Source organism: Piliocolobus tephrosceles, chromosome 19, assembly GCF_002776525.5.
Source record: "Piliocolobus tephrosceles isolate RC106 chromosome 19, ASM277652v3, whole genome shotgun sequence".
Taxonomy (NCBI): Eukaryota; Metazoa; Chordata; class Mammalia; order Primates; family Cercopithecidae; genus Piliocolobus; species Piliocolobus tephrosceles.
In genome coordinates this window covers 23,316,768-23,334,801 of record NC_045452.1, presented here as the reverse complement: position 1 = coordinate 23,334,801, position 18,034 = coordinate 23,316,768, and the positions used below count along the sequence as shown (strand labels likewise).

The 18,034-nt window shown below is 53.3% G+C and overlaps 1 protein-coding gene across 2 annotated transcripts in view; it reads right to left on the bottom strand.

The window, feature by feature from the left end:
- ACO2 (aconitase 2) overlaps positions 1-18,034 on the bottom strand; it is a 63,909-nt gene that overhangs the window by 11,686 nt on the left and 34,189 nt on the right. For both annotated transcript variants that reach the window (XR_003308274.1, XM_026451610.1), the window contains exons 3-9: positions 13,109-13,367; positions 8,923-9,015; positions 5,468-5,626; positions 5,086-5,236; positions 3,096-3,200; positions 2,169-2,260; positions 1,343-1,448 (exon numbers count right to left, since the gene is read on the bottom strand). Coding sequence is in view for 1 of the 2 variants with exons in the window: in XM_026451610.1 (XP_026307395.1) it covers positions 1,343-1,448; positions 2,169-2,260; positions 3,096-3,200; positions 5,086-5,236; positions 5,468-5,626; positions 8,923-9,015; positions 13,109-13,367 (965 nt within the window). In the remaining variant the exon portion in view is untranslated. The remainder of the gene's footprint in view (positions 1-1,342; positions 1,449-2,168; positions 2,261-3,095; positions 3,201-5,085; positions 5,237-5,467; positions 5,627-8,922; positions 9,016-13,108; positions 13,368-18,034) is intronic.

Here is an 18,034-nt window from a genome sequence, read left to right as displayed (position 1 = left end):
AAAAAAAAAAAAAAAAAAAAAAAAAACCAACCAGAAAGTGTTGGGATTACAGGCGAAAGACAATGCAACCAGCCAGGATAGTTTCTTTTATTAATTCAGTAATTTACTTTCCTTTTTTTTGAGACAGTCTTGCTCTGTCGCCCAGGCTCGAGTGCAGTGGCACGATCTCCACTCACTGCAAGCTCCGCCTCCTGGGTTCACACCATTCTCCTGCCTCAGCCTCCCAAGTAGCTGGGACTACAGGCGCCCGCCACGTCGCCCGGCTAGTTTTTGTATTTTTAGTAGAGACGGGGTTTCACCGTGTTAGTCAGGATGGTCTCAATCTCCTGACCTCGTGATCCGCCCATCTCGGCCTCCCAAAGTGCTGGGATTACAGGCTTGAGCCACCGCGCCCGGCCTGGTCTGTTTCTTTTTTGAGACGGAGTCTCGCTCTGTTGCCCAGGCTGGAGTGCAGTGGCGCGATCTCGGCTCACTGCAAGCTCCGCCTCCCGGGTTCACGACATTCTCCTGCCTCAGCCTCCCGAGTAGCTGGGACTACAGGCGCCCGCCACCTCGCCCGGCTAGTTTTTTGTATTTTTAGTCGAGATGGGGTTTCACCATGTTAGCCAGGATGTACTTTCTAATTATTAAGCCACCGAAGTTTTTTTTTCTTAAAATTGCTTCAATGAATAAGGGCAGACACATTATATTGCCCTTATTTTCGGCCAGACAGTATAGAAACCTCTTTTCAGGTTAGTTTATAACTTCTACAGACAACTGTATATTTTGGTTTTTTTTGAGACGGAGTCTCGCTCTGTTGCCCAGGCTGGAGTGCAGTGGCGCGATGTTGGCTCACTGCAAGCTCCGCCTCCCGGGTTCATGCCATTCTCCTGCCTCAGCCTCTCCAGCAGCTGGGACTACAGGCACCCGCCAACATGCCCGGCTAATTTTTTGTATTTTTAGTAGAGACAGGGTTTCACCGTGTTAGCCAGGATGCTCTCAATCTCCTGACCTCTTGATCCACCCCCCTCAGCCTCCCAAAGTGCTGGGATTACAGGTGTGAGCCACCGCGCCCGGCCAATTTTTGCATTTTCTTTTAAGAGACAGGGTTTTTCCATGTTGCCCAGGCTGGTCTTGAACTCCTAGACTCAAGTAATCCACCTGCCTTGGCCTCCCAAAATGCTGGGATTTCAAGCATGAGCCACTACCCCTGGCCGAAAAAATAATTTCTCAATACTAAACCCATTTCAGATACTGCCCACCTTAGCAAGTGCCACAAAGTAGGCACAGGTGACTGTCTACAGCTCCGGGCAGAGCCACTGGCCCTGAGACCTGCTAAACAGATGGGGTGGAAGGTGCTCACCCACTCGGATGTCCAGAGGCCATCCTTCCTTCTCTGCCACCTTGCCCACTTCTGCCACAGGGTGAGCCAGGTCAGGGGTGAAGGGCCCATTGATGTGTGGCTTCAGCTGAAGAAACAGACATGCAAGGAAAAGAAAGAGAGGAGGGAAGAAACCTTGCAGCAGGGCCAGCCTCCTTCACTGCCCCACCACGTCCCCACAGAGACGCCAACGGCTTTCTCTTGACTGAAACCTCATCACAGGGAAGACCTGAGCAGTTGGCTCTGCACACACCCATTCCTGGGCTCCCTCCAGCCCTGCAAGCCTGGGCTCAGCTCTGCTCTGCAGATGAAGGACCTGAAGCTCAGAAGTGACATGCTGTGCTCGGGGTCACACAGCTAGGAGACAGCAGAGGAATGGAATGAATCAAGGCTGTCGTCTTCCTAAGTTCATTATCTCCCATTCAATGTTGCTTTTGGAATCTTTTTTTTTTTTTTTGAGACAGTGTCGCTCTGTCACCCAGGCTGCAGTGCAGTGGTGCAATCTCAGCTGACTGCAACCTCTGTGTCCCGAGTTCAAGTGATTCTCCTGCCTCAGCCTCCTGAATAGCTGGGATTACAGGCACATGGCACTACGCCCAGCTTTTTTTTTTTTTTTTAGTAGAGACAGGGTTTCACCATGTTGGACAGGTTGTTCTGGAACTGCTGACCTCAACTGATCCACACGCCTTGGCCTCCCAAAGTGCTGGGATTACAGGTGTGAACCACCGCCCGGCCCTCAGTATTCAGCCAGGACCCGCCCTGCTCCCCTCTACTTTAAGAAACTTCTTAAACCCAATTGTCTCCTCACCTCACTGAGGTTAACTTCAATTAGTTGGTCATAATGGCAGCCAGGGTCAGGCACCAGGTGATCCTTGAATTCATCAGCTAGATTGGCAATGTCTGAAATCAATAAGGGACAGGGATGGAGCACGCGAAACGGAAACTGTTCTTGAGCGTTCACTCACCACCCACCAGAACACCTGCCAAACACCAGGCCCGGGGCGCTGACTAGGCCAATGAAGAAACCAAGGCTGCTGTCCCTGCCCTTACAGAGCTCACACCCTAGTGCAGGAGCTGTCAGGGACATGGGGACACAGGGGAGGAGCACCAGCGGAGGTTCGGAGCCGGGGAGAGTGTCCTAGAAGTGAAGAGCTGGGTTTTGAAGCAGCAGTCACTCATTAAGGGAAGGGCAGGGCCTTCCAAGGATTCCACGTGCTTATGGCTCTCCCCATGGGCCCTGGTCTCTGGCTCCTCGTTCACTCCCCCCACGCACCACTCTTCACAGGTGCTAGTGCCCTCTGCTCCAAAGAAGCCAAGCTAGAGCCTCAGGAAGTTGTCAGGGGAGGCTGGGAAGGTGGTTCTCCTTCCAGATGTTCCCGTTAGGTCAGGAATTATCAACAGAAGTGATCCCTGTAATTTCCAGAGCTTCCTGTAGTGGACAGCAGGGACCAGCCCGAGAAGGGCGGACATTCAGCCACCTTCCAGGGAAAATGAAATTCCCATCCTGAGGTGGGGCTATGTTGAACTCAGACACCAGGCCCTTTGAGAAGCTGGAGAGAGCTCCAGACCCTCAGAAACATATCGCACCTCTTCAGGGCTTTCTCAGAGCCTCAGACGCCTGTCTGGAGACACTGGGTTAAGGGCCCCTGCCCTACAGGGAAAGGCATAGCTCTGTCTTGGGGAGGAGCAGGCATGTGACTGTCCCACCCACACGGGCCTGCCCCCGCCAGCTCACCTGCTCGGCCGGTCTTGCTCAGGTACTTCTTCATCCGCTGGTTGTAAGGGAACACGGAAGTGGTGGCCCCAATTTCTGCGCCCATGTTGCAGATTGTCGCCATGCCTGTGGAGCAAAAGAGCTCTGGGCATTGGCTGGTGGTCAGGCCATGGTCCCATGCACCTGCTACGCAGCCACCCGCATCTTCACACCAGGGAGCTGCATCGCTTCTCCCCGCTGAGAGAGAGGTGGTGATAGCGGGCCGACTCATTCCTTGAGGCCCTGGGTAAAAACCTGGGCCAGTGAGGGGAGGCCATGGGGACCAGAGCTCAGGGCCCCAGCTCAGGGTGGCTGCTGGGTAGAGTGAAGAGGACTCAGGTGAAGATTCAGCCCCCACACGCTGAGCTGCAAGTGTGGAGCCTGTCGCTCAAGAGACCAAACAGACACCACGTACTGAAGGCTGACCTGGCCAGACACTGCCCAGTTGCTATTCTTTTTGGCAGGGGAGGAACTGGCTCAGATTCAAGGTCATGCCATAAAGCACATGAAGATGCTGGCATTCAGGTCTCGGTCTGTCTGCCTGGTGGCCCGCCCTCCTTCAGCCATACCATGGTGGAGACATTTTTCTGTGTCTCAAGTTTTCCAGCGATGGAGGCCGAGGCAGGCGGATCACCTGAGGTCAGGAGTTTGAGACCAGCCTGGTCAACACGGTGAAACCCCGTCTCTACTTAAAAAAAAAAAAAAAAAAAAAACAGGCTGGGCAAGGTGGCTCACATCTGTAATCCCAGCACTTTGGGAGGCCAAGGTGGGCAGATCACGAGGTCAAGAGATCGAGACCATCCTAGCCAACATGGTAAAACCCCGTCTCTACTAAAAATACAAAAATCAGCAGGGTGTGGCAGCATGCACCTGTAGTCCCAGCTACTTGGGAGGCTGAGGCAGGAGAATCGCTTGAACCTGGGAGGCGGAGGTTGCGGTGCGCCGAGATCGCGCCACTGCACTCCAGCCTGGCGACACAGCAAGACTCCGGCTCAAAACAAAAAAATACAAAAAAATTAGCTGGGCATCACGGTACACACCTGTAATCCCAGCTACTCAGGAGGCTGAGACCAGAGAATCGCTTGAACCCAGGAGGTGGAGATTGCAGTGAGCCAAGATTGTACCACTGCATTCCGGCCTGGGCGACAGAGTGAGACTCTGTCCCAAAAAACAAAAACAAAACTGACATGATACACACTGTCTGGACCACAAAGCGTCACAGAACTGGTGGGGCTCACAGGTACCCCAGCTGCTACCAGGCCCCCTGCCTCAGGAGCCACTAGGACAGAGGTAGGGGCCTATTACCAACTTCCCGGCTGAGCCGTCCTGTGGCGAGAGTGAGCCCATCACTGCAGGGGAACCGGAGTTCTGCAGGGCTGCCAGGGAGCCCAGGCAGGCAGCTGGGAGGTCTGGACTGTTGCAAGTCTCCCTGGATTTCCGAGGGCCAGGCATCGAGGCCAGGTCACCAGGAGTGACAGGCAGGGAGCAGCCGGCTCCCACCTGGTCTTGGAGGCTGACAGGCACCAATCTCTAATCCAAGGGAAGCGTGTGAGGCTCGAACTTCAGCCAAGGGAGAATGTGGGCCTGCGGCTGCTTCATGAATGAAGCCCTTGCTCTGCCCGTTCCCATCACTGCCTCTTCCTCTCTGGATTCGTCTAGATCACCCAAGGTGGCCTAGTGCTATGGCCTGGACCCAGTCGCAGAAGCTGACTTGGTTCCTAACTGTGTGTAGCCACAGGAAGTCACTGGCAGGCCTGACGGGGGTCTCCGTCTCTTCATCTGTTTAATGAGGGTGTGTACTGGACAATCTCTAATGCTGTCTCCAATTTTCCTTCTACCTCTGTCTATCCCAGGTCCCCAAACGGAAGAGACAGATTCTCAAGGGAAGGCCATTCATTGCTTCTACTCCCAACTGGAGACCCACAAGGCCCAACACAGGGTAGGGGCCACGCCGCCTGGCCGCCTTCCTTACCAGTGCAGGAGATGGAGTCTACACCAGGCCCGTGGTATTCCACGATGGCACCTGTGCCACCTTTCACCGTGAGGATGCCTGCCACCTTCAGGATCACATCTTTGGGTGAGGTCCAACCAGAGAGGGAGCCTGTCAGCTTCACACCAATCACCTGGACAGGAGGGGGTGAGGCGGTTGTCAGAGGCCCTGTGTGCCTGTGCCAGCCACAAAGTCAGGATGGGCCTGCTGCCATTCCCATTGCTGCTTCCTGGTCTCTGCCTCCCTCCCAGAAGATCCGAGTTTGACTTGTTCCCTTTTTCCTCCTGGGTCCCATCGTCTCCTGTTCATCCCCACCAACCACCGCCCCGAAGCCAGCCCAGAATGAGTCCCTCCCCACCCTCACCTTGGGACACTTCAGCTCCCAGGGGATCCCAGCCATGACATCCACAGCATCGGCACCCCCAACTCCAATGCAGATGCCCCCCAGGCCGCCACCATTGGGGGTGTGGGAGTCAGTGCCGATCAGAAGAACCCCAGGGTATGCATAGTTTTCCAGAATAATCTGAAAAATAATCCAAGATGTTAATATTTAGAAACCCTCAGCCGAGAATGGAGATGGGGCCCAAAAGGGGTCTACAAAACGGCCCCATGGACCCTGGGCCTCCCAACCACGTCCAGCCACTCTCCCAGGATAGAACTGGTGGAAGCAGCCCCGTTTAATCCAGACGGTCTCCAGGGTGGCCAAGAAGAGTCAGAGCCTTGGGAGACAGGCGGCCTGGGCTCTTGAGTAGCTCTGATAGTTCCTGCTATATGGCTTGGGCCTTTGAATGCTGCCCCATGCCTCAGTTTCCTCGTTTGTAGCACAGTAACCAAACACCCACACCACCATGACCCCAGGATGTGACAAGAACCGGAGAAGCCGTCCTGTGATGGGCCCCGGCCCGGCCTCATCCTGGGTGTGGAGAGTCCCCGCCTGGCTTCTCATCGGGGTGAGCGATTCTTCCAGGAGCTGCTCCGGCCCCGCAAGATCCCTGAGGAAGAAGTCCTGGGGCCCCAATGGGTGCACAAAGCCATTAACTTTTCCTCAACTTAAAAGAATAGGTGATGCCTCATCCACTTCAGCATCTGGAGGTGGCTCTGAGAACCCCTGTGACTTGCTCAAGGGACAACGCCACCCTGCCTCATCACCTGTCCTATTTCACAGTACTCCCTTCACTGAGGCGCTCCTCCCAGCTGGGGGAGCACTTCCCCCAAAACATGTGATAAGAAAGGCAGCAGAGGTATAGGGTCAACACCCGAGTGTGGCCCAGGCACCCAGGCACCTCTGAGGCACCAGCCCCCTGAAGCTGCAGGACGCTGCCGGGCAAGCCCTGAGCCAGGCATCCTGTGCGGGGGTCTGAGGTCTGGCCCCACCACGTACTAGTTGTTGTGGGACCTTGGACAAGTCACTTCACCTCTCCGAGCTCAGCTTCCCTATCAAAAAACAGCTAACGATCGTGCTCACATCGTTGCATCACTAATGACGGGATGAGATCCTGTCCATGAGGCGTGGAATAGTGCCTGGGGGAGGCAACATTTTTATTTATTGTTTTGCAGCAAAAGCCTTCACCTGAGGTTCTGCCGCTCATCTGTCAGATGGCGTGAGTGCCCCACCCATGGACGTGGGGAGAACACATAAGACGAGAGGTCTGAGAGGCTCTGTGAACTCTCAGGACCCACCAGTGCTCCCAGACATCTTACAGAAACCCCAGGGCCTCTGCCTCAGGCCAAGATCTGCCCAGCAGACTCTAAGGTGCAAAGGGTCTTGTCTCTTGGGGATGCAGAGGGAAGGCCTGGCTGCGAAGAACTGCTGCTGCCATGTACGAGGATTTAAGACTAGTACATCCCTAAAGAGCCTCAAGGTTGTAAAAGCTGGATCCATGAAGGCTGGGCACACAGAATTCGGGGCGTCTACACCGTGTAGACACATGTGGTCCACATCCAGGGGAGAGGTCAGGCAGACATGAGGACTGCAGAAGGTGTCACGACGACGCTGGCCGTGACAGTGAGCTCCCCAGTCTGTAGCTGGGAAGGACTAATGCCTAGAACTACACCTGGAAATTCAGCCGTGCATCCACACAACACATGTACATTAAGGACCTATTCTGTACTGACCTGGTCCCAAACCCAGAGCTAGAGAGGAATAAGTAAGCCACAGTCCCTGTCACCACAGAGCACAAGACCCAGTGCAGAAAGCACTTGGCACATGCTGGGAACATAATGTGAAGAGATCCCACAGAGGATCCCACTGGAAGCCACTGTGCCAGGCACGGGAAGGGCCGGGGAGGCTCCACAGGGGAACCAGAAAGCCGTGACGTGGAGGAAGGTGTGCAGGCCACGCAGGGCCAGAGCACTCCTCGGAGGGAAAGGGGTTCAGGTTTGGGTTGGACCTAGCGGACTGAGGCTGCTGATGACGGGAAGAAAAGTAAAGCTGCAAAGTACTCCCATGGCCCCTGGGCATTTTCTTTTTAAAGAAACAAACACATGAGGCTGTATACTTAGCTAGCTGGTGGCAGGTGTGAGCTGCCATCACTCGCGGCTCCAAACTTTGGCCCAGGAGCTGCCATCAAGGTCTGGGCATTTGTACTGAAGTAGAAAGGGAGACACCTGCATTGCAGCGCCCTTCCTAACAGAAAGCCAAGGCTGGGTCCGCCTGACTCCCTAGCCCTGCTGCAGAGAGGGGCTTTCTAGTCCCCACAGGCCGCTGCAAATGGCCATTCCCAGGTAGCCCCTTCCTGGCAAGAGTGACGGTTGGGCAGGGCAGAGGAGTGATCCCCTGCTGGCTCTGGTTTCAGAGCACGGCAGTGCTGGGGGCCCATGCGGGGTCAGATTACAGCCTGCTCAGCACACCCTGAGGAGGCCCGGACAGTGAGGTCTGCGATGAGGTGGGGGGAAGGGTCACTTTGCAAAGGTGTGAAGAGGCAGGTTTCATACATACAGGGTGGATGTAAATGAACACAAACCAGGTCAGTGGTCTGTAACAGTGCCCTTGGAAGAAAGGGAAGCACCTGCCTCCCCAGGATATATATGTTCACACTTGCACTTCCAGAGATGAAACTGTCCACCAAAAAGAAGACCCATCCTTGGGACACCTCAGCAGAGTCCCTGGCTGACAGGGCCACATGACCTATGGTACCTCCACCCTACAGAACACCATGAGGGAGCCAAAAAGAATCCGAGGAGTGCGCCACGTGCAGAAGCAGAAAGAGCTCTGGGGGTGAGGAAGGTGGCAGAGCAGCACGGTGGCATGGGGCACCTGCTCCAGGCCAGCCCTCCTGCCCACAGGTCCTGGCTCCACAGTTAGCCAGCTAGCTGTCCCTCTGTGCCTCAGCTGCCTCCTCTGTAGGGTGTGGATAGTAAAAGCACCTACCTCACAGGGCATGGCGAGTATCTTTCTTTCAAGTGCTCAGCCTAGTACCTGACACACTGTATGCATTCATCAAATGTCAGCGATGCATGCCACAAGGGGTGACACTTGTGGAAAAACAAAGTAATACCATGTTCTGTATGAGAGTTTATGGGAATACAGATGCTTGAATACAAGCCCAGAAGACAATGTGGAAAGAAACATGTCGCACTTAACATGCTGGTTACCTGGGTGGTTAGGAGGGATTATTTTAACTTCTCACCCAGAAAATGAGAACGTATAATGACATAATGAAAATCAGTTTCAGAACAAAGGAGGAAGACCATAAGAACTGATGGAGATGTCATCCAGTTCCCCTCAGCCCCGCTGGGCCTTGAACCCCCTGCCCCCATAGGCCTGGAACATACTCTCTGGTTTGGGCTCTTGGGACGGCAGGCTGAGCCCAGCTTTACCTGGTGAATGATTCCAGATCCAGGCTTCCAGAAGCCCACGCCATATTTGGCACCTGCAGTTGCCAGGAAATTATAAACTTCCTGGTTGATGTCCTATTGAGACAAATCAATAATCGGGTGTTAGCAACATGGTTTGTGTCCAGGTGACCCTCACCAAGCCCTCCCCACCCCACTAGCCTCCCTTCTGACTCTGAAATGCTGGCACTGGAGACAGGCCCTCTCTTAGAGACCTTCTAAAAATAATTTCAAAGAGCTTGGATGTTGGCCCAGTCTCCACTAGCAGGGCCAGAGAGAAAGACAGGGGAGCAGAGATGGAGCCCCAGTTCTGTGACACCTGGCCAGGGTGGTGGGTCTGGAACAAGTCCCTGCCCTGGTCTGGTCACAGTTTCTTTATCTGGAGAAGGGACTGGTCTAAATAATTGCCAAGAGTCCCTGTGGCACTCAAGTCCCCAGCTGAGGCCAGCAGTGCAGAGGCAGGCCCTGGCCTAGGCACGGTGGCCGGGCATGGTGGCTCACGCCTGTGATCCCAACACTTTGGGAGGCTGAGGCAGGTAGATCACTTGAGGTCAGGAGTTCAAGACCAGCCTGGGCAACATGGCAAAACCCTCTCTCTACTAAAAATACAAAAATTAGCCAGGCGTGATAGCGCACACCTGTAATTCCAATTACTCGGGAGGCTGAGGCACGAGAATTGGTTGAACCTGGGAGACAAAGGGTGCAGTGAGCCAAGATCGTGCCACTGCACTCCAGCCCAGGAGACAGCGAGACTCTGTCTCAAAAAATAAAAATAAAAATAAAATAAATAAAAATTAGCCGTGCACCTGTGGTCCCAGCTACCTGGGGGCCGAGGCAGGAGGATCACTTGAGCCCAGGAGTTCAAGGCTGCAACGAGCCGAGATTGCACCACTACACTCCCGCCTGAGTGACACGGCAAAACCTTGTCTCAAAAAAACAAAACAGGCCCGGCGCGGTGGCTCAAGCCTGTAATCCCAGCACTCTGGGAAGCTGAGGCAGGCGGATCACGAGGTCAGGAGATCGAGACCATCCTGGCTAACACAGTGAAACTCTGTCTCTACTAAAAAATACAAAAAATTAGCTGGGCATAGTGGCGGGCGCCTGTAGTCCCAGCTACTCGGGAGACTGAGGCAGCAGAATAATGTCAACCCGGGAGGCGGAGCTTGCAGTGAGCCGAGATCTTGCCACTGCACTCCAGCCTGGGGCGACAAAGTGAGACTCCGTCTCACAAAACAAAACCCCCCGAGGCTTTTTTTGAAATAACTTGCTGGAGATCCCAGACTTAGGCAACACCTGAGCGAGGCCCCTGGACTGGGGTCTGGCTGTCAGAAGTGCTGAATTCTTGCTAATGTGTTTGATGGGCCCAAATGGAAGGCTGTCGAATGGACCACTGTTCTGAAAAGGAGGTTTCAGCAAAAGGAAATGATGACACGGACTGTAGCCATCCTGCCTGTAATCCGAAGGAAGCTTCCTTGGGGGACAGGGAAGGGCCCACTGCACGGTAGATGTGAGGCCAGGGTTTATCTGGAAGACATGGGAGGTCCCTGGACAAGTGAGACTGACCCCAGTGACAAAAGGGTGGGACTCTAGTGGACTCTACTGAGCCTCAAAGGAGGAACTAGGAAATGGGACCTGCCGGCCTCTGGCATGGAAGAGCCATGCTTCTGAGAAGGGACCCCAGCCAGCGCCCCCAGACCCTCGATAAGATACACTCAAACCACACACCCCTTCCCTGAAACTCCAGACCAGTGTGCGTCCTCTGAAGGCCCACTGGACTCCCCCAGATAAGAGAATGGCAAAGAACGTGGGTTTCCAGAGCAGTCTCTTTCCAATTAATAAATAATACACTGGCTTTTTCATTTACAAATCAGTCACTTATGAAATTGGTATCCAGGACCGGAGGCTGTGGTTGTGTCTGGGCACATGTGCCTATACGTCTGTGTTGAGTGTGAGGAAGGGGTGTGGGAGGACCCCAGACTGGTGCCAGAATCTCGGCCTGGACTCAGCCTGGCTCCCTCTCTGGTTCTGTTACCTTAAACAGGTCACTGCCTCTCTGAGCCCTAGCCAGAGGGACACTTTAGAAATACATGTAAAGATGACCATATTCTAGGCCAGGCGTGGTGGCTCACACCTGTAATCCCAGCATTTTGGTAGGCCGAGGTGGGTGGATCACCTGAGGTCAGGAGTTTGAAACCAGCCTGGCCAACATGGTGAAACCCTGTCTCTACTAAAAATATGAAAATTAGCTGGGTATGGTGGTGGGTGCCTGTAATTCCAGCTACTCGGGAAGCTAAGGCGTGAGAATAGCTTGAACCCAGGAGGCAGAGGTTATAGTGAGCTGAGACTGCAGTGAGCCAAGATTTCGTCACTGCACTCCAACCTGGGGGTAGAGCAAGACTCTGTCTCAAAAAAAAAGAGACCATACTCTTTCCCTGCTTAAACCATTCTAGGACTCTGAGGATGGTGACCACAGCCCTTCCCAGAGCCCTCAGGTCCCTGGCTGCCCCTCCCCACCTCACACCACCCACTCTTCCAAACGCAGAAAGCTCCAGCACTATAGTCCCCCTCTCACTGCCACAAAAGCATCAAGTTCCTTCCTGCCCCAGGGCCTTTGCAAATGCTGTTCTTTCTAGCATGTTCTTGCTCCAGTCAATGCAACTCATATGTTCAGTCCTCAGGTTATCTGTCACATCCTCAAAGAAGCTATCTCTTTCCCCCAACATCTAAATTAGACCCTTTTTTACACTGACCAAGTCCTGCACTTTCCCTTCCTAACACATACCCAGATCTGCAGTTACCTACCTTGGCCACTGTTTAGCATCCACCCCTCCAAGCAGATCCCTGAAGGCAGGGGCCCTGCCTGACTTGAACACACTGAACCTCAGTACCTAGCCCAGTGCCTGGCACATGAATAATGTTCAATTTGTTGAATGCATGAGGGAATGAGCTCTGAATCCTATGACCGTGAATCTCATCTCCAGAAGGTTGACTCTGAGCCCATAAAGCAAGCAGAGGGCCAGCCCCTGAAGGCAGTGGCCCTGCTGGGGGCAGCTGTCCCCAGGGCTGAAGAGGACCCACGTTCCTGGCCATGTGCAGCTCCCGGCACTGTGGGAGCTCCTGTAACATTACCCCCACCAGTGTTGCTGCTAATGTGGAAATCGCCAGCCGGCAGGCACGACTGTCCTTTCAGCAGAGTGGAAGGAGCCACTGTGGAGCCAGGATACACACCAGGGGGCCAGGGTAGAAGAGAGGGCCTGAGTGAGAGCGCCGCCCTGAGTGTTTCCCATGGGTCTGGGAGGCTTTGAGCCATGCTGACCCTGGGAGCCAGAGCACTTTCAATCACATGCCCACAGGCCGCAGCTCTGCCAGCATTCAGCTCCTGCCAACGCTCCTCCCCGTGAGGGGGTTCACTCCCACTGCAGGGGCTGGAGAGTGCAGAGGCCCAGAGCTGGGAGAGAGTGGCCCGCTGTTGCCCAGAGTAGGCTGCCGCAAAGAGCAGACTCCCGCAAGCTGAGCCTGGGAGAAGGAGCAGGAACTCGATTTCATAGAAGGGTGGGGAAAAGCCTTCGGCGTGGCATGCAGCCACCCCCATGTAGTTAAGCGAAACTCACAGAAGAATGGTCCCCAAAGGAGGTTCCTCAGTGAGAGAACACCAGAGTCGGAGCCAAGATCAGCACTGAGCCCTAATCGTGCCCTCATGTAGTTACAGAACTCAAGTATGGTGCCACTGCAGCCTCAAATGTACAAATAGTGACCCTAGCAGGCCTACTTCCCGGACAGGGTCCTAGGAGGCTCAGAGGAGAGCGGGAGGGGTGCAGATGGGATGCTGGCAAACTGTGCTAAGATGCGCCCCTCACGGCTCAGGCAGACAGGGCCCCTTCCAGAGCACCTGGCAGGATTCAATCATCTTCCAACAGGACAGAAAAAGGACCTGTAGTGTGGGAAAGTCAAGGATGATTTTTACTTTCTTTGGGCTTCCTCTGTATTTTTTAACACAATGAACAAGTGGTAGTTTTAGAAAGAGTAAAAAGTAAACTCAAGTTTTAAAAGCAGACCAATCCAAAGAACTGTGAGAATGTGCAGGCAATGCCCTGGTTTGCTCCAGCCTGAGAGTGAGGCCTCTCGCCCAGTCTTGCCCACTTGCCCGCCCCCAAGGCCACCTTCCACTCACCTTGGCCCGGCGCAGGTCTTTCTCGCCCCCGAGCTGGGCCTCAATCAGATGGTCACAGTGGATGGTGGACGGCACGGCCACCTTGGGCAGCCCGCTGCTGATGAACTGCAGCATGGCCATCTGGGCCGTCGCATCCTGCATGGCCACACGGTCCGGCCGCAGCCGCAGGTACGACTTGCCCCGCTCGATTTCCTGGCCGACGGGGTCATCCAGGTGTCCATACACGATCTTCTCTGAGAGGGTCAGCGGCCGGTTCAACCTGGTGGGAGAAGAGCAAAAGGGTGACCTGGTGCCAGCTGCCCGGCCTCCTCCCGCCCTGCCTCTCCCTCTCAGTCCACGTGGCAACCTCAACAGTGGCCAGGGTCAGGGAGCCTGAACTCAGGACCTCACGTTCCACTTGGGTGGGGACTGCTGGGTCCTGCTCAGTGCGCCACCTCCTCACCTGGCACTTGTTAGGTGCTCCACAATTACTTGATGAGTAAGTGAAGGACATCACAGGAGGGCAGCGCTGGTTCTTTTCAAAGGATCCTGGCTTTCCCAGCATAGTAACTGCTACTATCTACTAAGTCCCCGTAACATGCATATCTCATCATTCTTGCCATTTAACAAAACCACCAAGAAGAAATAGGCTCAGCAGAGTGACCAAGTTCACAGATAGATTTCGCTACTTCCTTCTGTGCCCTCAGCCCCACTAAGGCGCAGGGAATCAGGACCAGCATCCCCTTTACCTGTCCCCCCTGTCCACCATCCCCAACCCTCCACACCTCAGGCCTGGGATGCCTGGCTACCCAACTATGACACTAAAGCTTTGCCCATTAGCTCTGGACATAGACAGGAGTAATCTGTCAGTTTTCAAGAACAGAGACCCGGTCACTGCCACCGGCCTCTCATTGCTCCTCCTCTTCCTAGACCCCATTTCCCCGGAGACTCTACCCCTCCCTTCCTCTTCAGAGCCCAAATGGCAATCCAAACCTGCCCTGGGGTCCAGTCCTGTCAGGACTCAACCGTCTTCTCCCGCCAAGCCTCCCACCCATCTAGACTGAGCTCTGTGCGGGTCCACTTTCCCTACCAGGCTCAACGTTCCTGCCGACTCCTGGCTGCACCCACACAACAAATCAGCCACCCTGCCTGCCACAACAGCCTCTGTCGGACCTCACGCTCTGCCCCCCCAGAAATCTCAAAGCCTAGGCCAAGCTTGAGACTTCCTTCAAGGGAGGAACAGAGTTTGACCCACACCCAACAGTCTCTGTCCTATTGTTTGAGGCCCAGAAAAAAGTTTCAGACTGGGAGTCAGAAACTCTGAGTTTAACCCTGACCTGGGGCCTGGTGTGGTGGCTCACGCCTGTAATCTTAGCACTTTGGGAGACCAAAGCAGGAGGATCGCTTGAGGCCAGTTCAAGATCAGCCTGGGCAACAGAGTGACACCTCATCTCTATAAAAAATAGAATGAGGCTGGGCGCGGTGGCTCACGCCTGTAACCCCAGCACTTTGGGAGGCCGAGGTGGGTGGATCACAAGGTCAGGAGATGGAGAACATCCTGGCTAACGCAGTAAAACCCCATCTCTACTAAAAATACAAAAAAAATCCGGGTGTGGTGGCGGGCGCCTGTACTCCCAGCTACTTGGGAGGCTGAGGCAGGAGAATGGGGTGAACCTGGGAGGCGGAGCTTGCAGTGAGCCGAGATCACGCCACTGCACTCCATCCTGGGCAACAGAGCAAGACTCTGTCTCAAAAAAAATAAAAGAGCCAGGCAGGGTGATGCGTGCCTGTAGTCCCAGCTACGCAGGAGGCTGAGGCGGGAGGATCACTTAAGCCCAGAAGATCAAGGCAGCAGTGAGCCATGATCACACCACTGCACTCCAGCTTGAGCAACAGAGCGAGATGCTGTCTCTATTAAAAACAAACAAAAAAGCCCAAACCTGACCTATTACTGAAGCCACTATTTAACAAGATAAGCAACTGCTGTCGTCCGTGAGCTCAGCCAGCCCATCTCTAAAGTCCAGGGCTTGCGCTGGGATGAGATAACAGCTTGCACTTCCATAGCGCTTCATTTTTAAACCGTTTGATTGAGGTATAATTGGCATATAATAAACTGCATATTTAAGGTACACAATTTGCTAAGTTTTGACACTGTATACACCTGTAAAAACCAGCACCACAATCAAGATACGGACCATATCCATCTCTCCTTCAAGTTTCCCCAACCCTTGGTAACTCCCTCCCACCCCTTTGCCACCACTGATAGGCTTTCTGTCACTAGAGACCAGCGTTATCGTAGAATTTACTGTCAGTTCAGCATTACCCTAAGCATTTTCATGTATAAAACTCATTTTATCCTCACAGCACAGATGAGGAAGCTGCAGCACAGACAGAGTAGCTTTGCTCCAGACTGCGAAGTCAGCGAGGGGCACAGCTGGACCACGAGGCGGCAGCAGTGTGGCCCTACAGCTGTGCTCCTGACACTAATCTACATGGTCTCTCCACACCTGGAATCTGGAACCGGGCCGGCACATGGTGAAATGTTCCATTTTCATTATTATTATTATTTTGAGACAAGGTCTTGCTCTGTCACCCAGGCTAGAGTGCAGTGGCACAATCGTAGCTCACTGCAGCCTAAACCTTTCAGGCTCAAGCGATCCTCCCACCTCAGCCTCTGAGTAACTGGGATTACAGGCACATACCACCACACTGGCTAATTTTATTTATTTATTTATTTTGTTTTAGTAGAAATGGGTTCTCATTATATTGACCAGGCTGGTCTTGAACTCCTGGGCTCAAGTGATCTTCCCGAAGAGCTGGAATTACAGGTGTGAGCCGCCTCGTCCTTTCTCATTTATCATTATTGTTATCATCAATATGCATGCTGAGAAGGCAGAGAAACTTCCTTCTGCAAGCTGGGTTCCAGTCCCTCACCACCAAGTTTACCCAACCTCTTCAAAGTAAGAGTTTCCGGCTGGGTGTGGTGGCTCACGACCAGCATCGTAGCACTTTGGGAGGCCAAGGCGGATGGATCACTTGAATCCAGGAGTTTGAGACTAGCCTGGGCAACACGGCAAAACTCCACCTCTACAAAAAATATAAAAAGAAGCCAGGCATGGTGGCATGTGCCTACAGTCCCAGATACTTGGAAGGCTGAGGTGGGTAAATGGATTGACCCCAGAAGGTCAAGGCTGCAGTGAGCCATATCGAACCACTGCACTCCAGCCTGCGTAACAGAGCAAGACCCTACCTCAAAAAAAAAAAAAAATTCCCTAAGGTGCTGAATCTGCTGGCAACAGCAGACCGACTGATGATTCTGAGTATCTCTAAGAATAAAAATAGCACAAGCCTGAGGTACGGCCTGCGCCGATTGCAGCGGCACTGCCAAAACTGGTGTACAGGCAATGACTCACTGCAGGCAGCACAGCCCCTCCTTCTGGGCCCTGAGGGAGACAACAAATAGCACATGGGCTTAAAAACCCAAGACCTTGGAAGCAAATGATTGAAGCTCTATAAAAAAGCTCAGTGATGCTGAAGTTTTAGGATGGGTTCATCACTGAATGTCCCTGAGGATTAACTAAGGATGACAAAATGAGTCTTCATGTCCATCTGTCCCTCTGCTCTCCAGATGAACAGGATCCAGTTCTCAAGAACACACTTAGACTCCTTCTGTCAGCGACACAAGGTGGAAGAAGAGTCCCCCAGCAAGTCCCCTGGCCTTCTAAAAACGTCTTAGAATTTGTTTTTTCTATTTTTATTTTTTGAGCCAGAGTCTCTTCCTCTGTCACCAGAGACACCACTCTGGCTGGAGTGCTGTGGCATGGTCTCAGCTCACTGCAACATCCACCTCCTGGGTTCAAGCGATTCTCCTGCCTCAGCCTGCCGAGTAGCTGGGATTACAGGCGCTCGCCACCATGCCTGACTAATTGTTTTGTATTTTTAGTAGACACGGGGTTTCGCCATGTTGGCAAGGCTGGTCTCAAACTCCTGGCCTCAAATGATCCACCTGCCTCAGCTTCCCAAAGTGCTGGGATTACAGGCGTGGGCCACCACGCCCGGCTAGAATATAATTCTTTTTAGCATAGCCTCACCTCTGCCCTCTTTCTCTATGTCAGGGTTTCGCAGCCAGGGCACCGTGAACCTGTCTGGGCCGGAGGATTCTTTTGTCATGGGGCTGCCCTGTGCGCTGCAGGATGCTTGGTAGTAGTCCTGGTTACCCATTGGGTAACAGTAAGCCCCAACCCCAGCCAAGTTATGACAACCAAAAATATCTCTAGACATCACCAAATGGGCCCTAGGGGACAAAATTGACCACCCCCCACCTTGTTGAGACCTGCTCTGTGGCAACAATGAAAACAGAGAACAGGTCGGGCATGGTGGCTCACACCTGTCATCCCAGCACTTTGGGAGGCTGAGGCAAGTGGATCACAAGGTCAGGAGACTGAAACCATCCTGGTTAACATGGTGAAACCCTGTTTCTACTAAAAATACAAAAATCAGCCGGACATGGTGGCATGGGCCTGTAATCCCAGCTACTCAGTAGGCTGAAGCAGGAGAATCACTTGAGCCCGGGAGGCAGAGGTTGCACTGAGCCGAGATCGCACCACTGCAGTCCAGCCTGGGCAATACAGCAAGACTTCGTTTCAAACAAACAAACAAAAAGAAAACAGAGAACAATCCTCGTCTGTACTAATCTGGAAAATGTTAACAGTTATTGGACTTAAAAAAAAAAAAGAAAACGAAAATGAAAAAGTTATTGGACTTTTCTGATTAAGTAAGGATGGAAAAAAAATAAGCAAAGGAAAAACGTTGTAGTTGTCAATTTTAATGATCAAATTAAAACCTAAAAAACTCCCAGTACCTTAAAGAGTATTTTGTTGGGCCGGGCGCGGTGGCTCAAACCTGTAATCCCAGCACTTTGGGAGGCCGAGACGGGCGGATCACGAG